The 5,821-nt window shown below is 38.2% G+C and overlaps 1 protein-coding gene across 1 annotated transcript in view; it reads left to right on the forward strand.

Annotated features, from left to right (window-relative positions):
• gpr68 (G protein-coupled receptor 68) overlaps positions 1-5,015 on the forward strand; it is a gene marked incomplete at its 3' end in the record, with an annotated part of 8,880 nt that extends 3,865 nt beyond the window's left edge. Inside the window, exons 4-6 of the mRNA XM_083792804.1 lie at positions 112-340; positions 3,161-3,341; positions 4,558-5,015. Of these exons, the coding sequence (XP_083648930.1) occupies positions 112-340; positions 3,161-3,341; positions 4,558-5,015 (868 nt within the window). The remainder of the gene's footprint in view (positions 1-111; positions 341-3,160; positions 3,342-4,557) is intronic.
• Positions 5,016-5,821: the final 806 nt, after the last annotated feature.

A 5,821-nucleotide genomic window follows, 5' to 3' on the forward strand; every position in this document is an offset into this window, starting at 1 on the left:
AAAAAGAAATGAAAATGAATGTCATAAAACCTTTAAGACAAGACTACTCGTTGTGGTGGTCTCTATACAGGTTCTCCAGTCTAGCGCCCTCATGTGGTGGTCTCTACACAGGTTCTGCAGTCTGCGGTCGATGCGCGCCGCCTGGCTCACCAGCGCCCTCATCTGGCTGAAGGAGGTGGCGGTGGGCGTGGTCTTCTTCAGACACAGAGTGCTGAGCCGCGACAGGACGCAGCACAACCAATCGGTGTGCTTCGAGCACTACCCCATGCAGGACTGGGAGTATCCAATCAACTACTACCGTTTCCTCGTGGGCTTCCTCTTCCCATTGGCTATCCTGTCGGTAGGTTGTCCTCTTCCCATTGGCTATCCTGTCGGTAGGTTGGCCTCTTCCCATTGGCTATCCTGTCGGTAGATTGGCCTCTTCCCATTGGCTATCCTGTCGGTAGGTTGGCCTCTTCCCATTGGCTATTATGTCGGTAGGTTGGAGTGGTGTAAACTAAGGGTGTGTTCGAATTGTGCCCTGGGAGCGCACTCGCATATTAGTTAGCATTGCTCAGTGCACTCAGTGCGCTATTTCCGAACGCGCCCTAAGTAACTACGTACATTACTACATTTACTTAAAGGACCACTTCACCCTTTTTGCAAAAACATATATGTTAATGACATTTAGAAGCTTTAGAACACTTTCCTGGGGGTCTTTATGTGTGTAATATGTGGTTTTAGATATTTTAGATTGTAGCAGTAAGCCCAGTGTCTCTGATGTCATGGACACTGGGCTCACTTCCTTCCTGGACTACAATTGCCAAAATACTTTGGTGCACTGCTCCTCCTTGTGGATAGGGGAGGTCTGTCTTACTGAGACCACATGTAGTCCAGGAAGTAAGTGATCCCAGTGTCCATGACATCAGAGACACTGGGCTCACTGCTACAATCTAAAATATCTAAAACCACATATTACACACATAAAGACCCCCAGGAAAGTGTTCTAAAGCTCCTAAATGTCATTAACATATATTTTTTAGCAAAAAGGGTGAAGTGTCCCTTTAAGTACTGTACTTAACAACTTCAGCCCCTCCAGACATTGTTACTTGCGCAAGTAATAATTTCGCCCGGTCTTCGTTCACCGTGACAGCCAACCCGCCATTTGATGCGTATGCAAAAAAAACAGCAAATCTGTGCCTGGTTTGCTGGGACCAGATCACATAAATGACCATATGTCTTACGTCATCATTTAGAGCTAGTCATACGTATACTATATACATAATCAGTAAAATAAAATAGCAAATTGTGCCTGATCTGCTGGGACCAGAGTACGTTGTGTGTATATGTATGACTAGCTCTCAATGATGACGTAAGACATATGGTCATTTATGTAATCTGGTCCCAGCAAACCAGGCACAAATCTGCTGTTTTATTTGCATACGCATCAAATGGCGGGTTGGCTGGCACGGTTTTTGGCGCAAAGTAACCACAGTATACCGCTAATCAACTTACAACTACATACTCTATATAGTATATGTATATGTATACGTATATTTTAATTCAGTTTATATACCTTTTTTTTCATCACATATCAATGATTTATTTTTCTTTAAAAAACTAAAAAGGGATCCAGAATATATCGATAAAAGTGTATTTCTTATATAGATAGAAACTTGAACCATACTTAATAATACTAGGTGTTTACATGCATAAAGTAGATAGGTAGCAAATAGTTACATATAATAATTATACATTTCAAACGTTCCTTCACAGAGATACTGAGATTTGACAGTTTACAGCGGTCGAAAGTACTTGCGCGCTCTGCTTGCGCACTAGTTGGCCATTTATGGCCTACTAGTGTGCAACACGCAAGTATGCACTCGACAGAGTGCAGTTCTAGTTACAATATTTACATATTTGTGACTGTTTTTGATACAGACACAGTCATGGCGGCAAGACTATAACTGTTTTAATATCACAGGCAGACTCTTCTTCACATACTAGAGATGTCTGAAATAAATGTCATGTAAATATGAAATAAATGCTTAAACATGTAGCTAGGTGTAATGTTAGACTCCACAGAAGACATGTAAATATGAAATAAATGCTTAAACATGTAGCTAGGTGTAATGTTAGAGTCCACAGAAAACATGTAAATATGAAATAAATGCTTAAACATGTAGCTATAGGTGTAATGTTAGAGTCCACAGAAGACATGTAAATATGAAATAAATGCTTAAACATGTAGCTAGGTGTAATGTTAGAGACCACAGAAGACATGTAAATATGAAATAAATGCTTAAACATGTAGCTAGGTGTAATGTTAGAGACCACAGATGACATGTAAATATGAAATAAATGCTTAAACATGTAGCTAGGTGTAATGTTAGAGTCCACAGAAGACATGTAAACATGAAATAAATGCTTAAACATGTAGCTATAGGTGTAATGTTAGAGACCACAGATGACATGTAAATATGAAATAAATGCTTAAACATGTAGCTAGGTGTAATGTTAGAGACCACAGAAGACATGTAAATATGAAATAAATGCTTAAACATGTAGCTAGGTGTAATGTTAGAGACCACAGATGACATGTAAATATGAAATAAATGCTTAAACATGTAGCTAGGTGTAATGTTAGAGTCCACAGAAGATATGTAAATATGAAATAAATGCTTAAACATGTAGCTATAGGTGTAATGTTAGAGACCACAGAAGACATGTAAACATGAAATAAATGCTTAAACATGTAGCTATAGGTGTAATGTTAGAGTCCACAGAAGACATGTAAATATGAAATAAATGCTTAAACATGTAGCTAGGTGTAATGTTAGAGACCACAGAAGACATGTAAACATGAAATAAATGCTTAAACATGTAGCTATAGGTGTAATGTTAGAGACCACAGAAGACTATAAGCCATATCTCCATAACTGGTGGGTCAAACTGAACAACCAATATGTCAATTTGAAGCTATGATTCCCCGCTTTCACATGACATGAAAAATACAAACAAGAACAAAAAAATCAAAGCGGTCACATTTGCTTTGGCAGACACACATTTGAACAACCGAAACTGGCGCTCCTGAGAAACATGATTATAGTATGATGAAGACATGACTGTGTGTGTGTGTGTGTGTGTGTGTGTGTGTGTGTGTGTGTGTGTGTGTGTGTAGGTGAGTTACCTGTGTGTCCTCCGGGCCGTGGGACGCAGTGCAGGGACTCAGGCGGAGCAGAAGACGAGGATCAGACACCTGGTCAGCAGCACCATCCTCATCTTCCTCGTGTGTTTCTCTCCGTACCACATCTTCCTCCTAGTGCGCACCCTGCTGGAGAGGGACTGCAACTTCATCGCAGGTACACGCTTTATATTGTTACACTTTTTGTTTTACTGTAGTGTTTTTAGTTTACGCTCTTTAGAACCCTTTAAAACCCTTTAGAACCCTTTAAAACCTTTTAGAACCCTTTTCATAGCAAGGTCCATTATTATTATACATTATTATACATTAAGCCCATTCATACCCAAAACTAAAGAATATTGTTTTTTATCGTAGGTGTATTTAACTATATATTTGCAGGTGTATTTAACTATATATTTCAGGTAAATTTAACTATATATTTCAGTTATATTAATTATATATTTACAGGTGTATTTATCTATATATTTCAGGTATATTTAACTATATATTTCATATATATTTCAGGTATATTAAACTATACATTTACAACTGTATTTATCTATATATTTCATATATATTCCAGGTATATTTAACTATATATTTCAGGTGTATAACTATATAGTCCAGGTGTATTTATCTATATATTCCAGGCATATTTAACTATACATTTCATATATATTGCAGGTATATGAAACTACCACCAACTGTCTCTCCTGCTGCCCAGTGTGAACTGTATTAAACTATATATTTACAGCTGTATTTATCTATATATATTTCAGGTATATTTAACTACTACCACCTGTCTCTCCTGCTGCCCAGTGTGAACTGTATTAAACTATATATTATATATATATATATATATATATATATATATATATATATTATATATACTGTATTTATCTATATATTTCAAATATATTTCAGGTATATTTAACTATACATTTCATATATATTTCAGGTATATTTAACTATATATTTACAACTGTATTTATCTATATATTTCAAATATATTTCAGGTATATTTAACTATACATTTCATATATATTTCAGGTATATTTAACTATACATTTCATATATATTTCAGGTATATTTAACTACAACCACCTGTCTCTCCTGCTGCCCAGTCTGAACTGTATTAAACTATATATTTACAGATGTATTTATATATATATTTTTTTTTCCAGGTATATTTAACTATACATTTCATATATATTTCAGGTATATTAAACTATATATTTACAGCTGTATTTATCTATATATATTTTCAGGTATATTTAACTATACATTTCATATATATTTCAGGTATATTAAACTATATATTTACAACTGTATTTATCTATATATTTCAAATATATTTCAGGTATACTTAACTATACATTTCATATATATTTCAGGTATATTTAACTACTACCACCTGTCTCTCCTGCTGACCAGCGTGAACTCCCTGGCCGATCCGGCTCTCTACTGCTTCGTCAGCGAGGCCGCGAGACGGGGCCTGTACCGCCTGTTGCTCCGCCCCCTCGTTAACATATTCTGCTGCTGCCGTCGCCGCGGCAACGCCAGCCCCGCCCGCCACCGCCCGGCCACCGACTCCCGCGAGGTGGCCACGCCCACCGACGCCCCGCCCTACTCCGTCACGTTGCTGACGCACCTCAGAATGAACGACGACAACGCGCCAAAGAAACCGGCCGACGGGGCGTTGATCACAGCGGACGACGGCGGTAAAAAACCCCCGAAGGAAGACGACTGTCTGATGGAGATGGTGGAACGGTCGGGACTCACGGCGGTCCGACCCGCGTCGGAGCGGCCTTCGCCTTTGAGCAAGGACACGCTGTGTCGGTTGCCACTTTGACGCTCCCCCGCACGCCAGAACACGATTTACTGCAACGTTCTACATGGCGATTAGCACGCTCTGTCACACTCTGTGGTCTCTCTCTCTCTCTCTCTCTCTCTCGTGGCTCAAGTTGGCTTGAGACGGCGCCCCTCCGTCACAGTCTAAAACTGTACCAATTTAGGGGGGGGGGGGGGGGGGGGTGAACATTTGTGACCAAATTTGACTAAGGGACTGCCATTGGACTTTTTTGAATTTAGTTTTTTATCATGTCATGTGAAAGCAGGGAATCGTAGCTTCAAATTGACATATTGGTTGTTCAGTTTGACCAACCAGTTTTGGAGATATGGCTTATAGAGTAATGAAAGGTTCACTTCTGTGGACTCTAACATTACACCTAGCTACATGTTTAAGCATTTATTTCATATTTACATGTCTTCTGTGGTCTCTAACATTACACCTAGCTACATGTTTAAGCATTTATTTCATATTTACATGTCTTCTGTGGACTCTAACATTACACCTAGCTACATGTTTAAGCATTTATTTCATATTTACATGTCTTCTGTGGAGTCTAACATTACACCTAGCTACATGTTTAAGCATTTATTTCATATTTACATGTCTTCTGTGGTCTCTAACATTACACCTATAGCTACATGTTTAAGCATTTATTTCATATTTACATGTCTTCTGTGGTCTCTAACATTACACCTATAGCTACATGTTTAAGCATTTATTTCATATTTACATGTCTTCTGTAGTCTCTAACATTACACCTATAGCTACATGTTTAAGCATTTATTTCATATTTACATGTCAATTTC

This window comes from Protomyctophum parallelum (genome assembly GCF_964188405.1).
Source record: "Protomyctophum parallelum genome assembly, chromosome: 20".
Classification (NCBI taxonomy): Eukaryota; Metazoa; Chordata; class Actinopteri; order Myctophiformes; family Myctophidae; genus Protomyctophum; species Protomyctophum parallelum.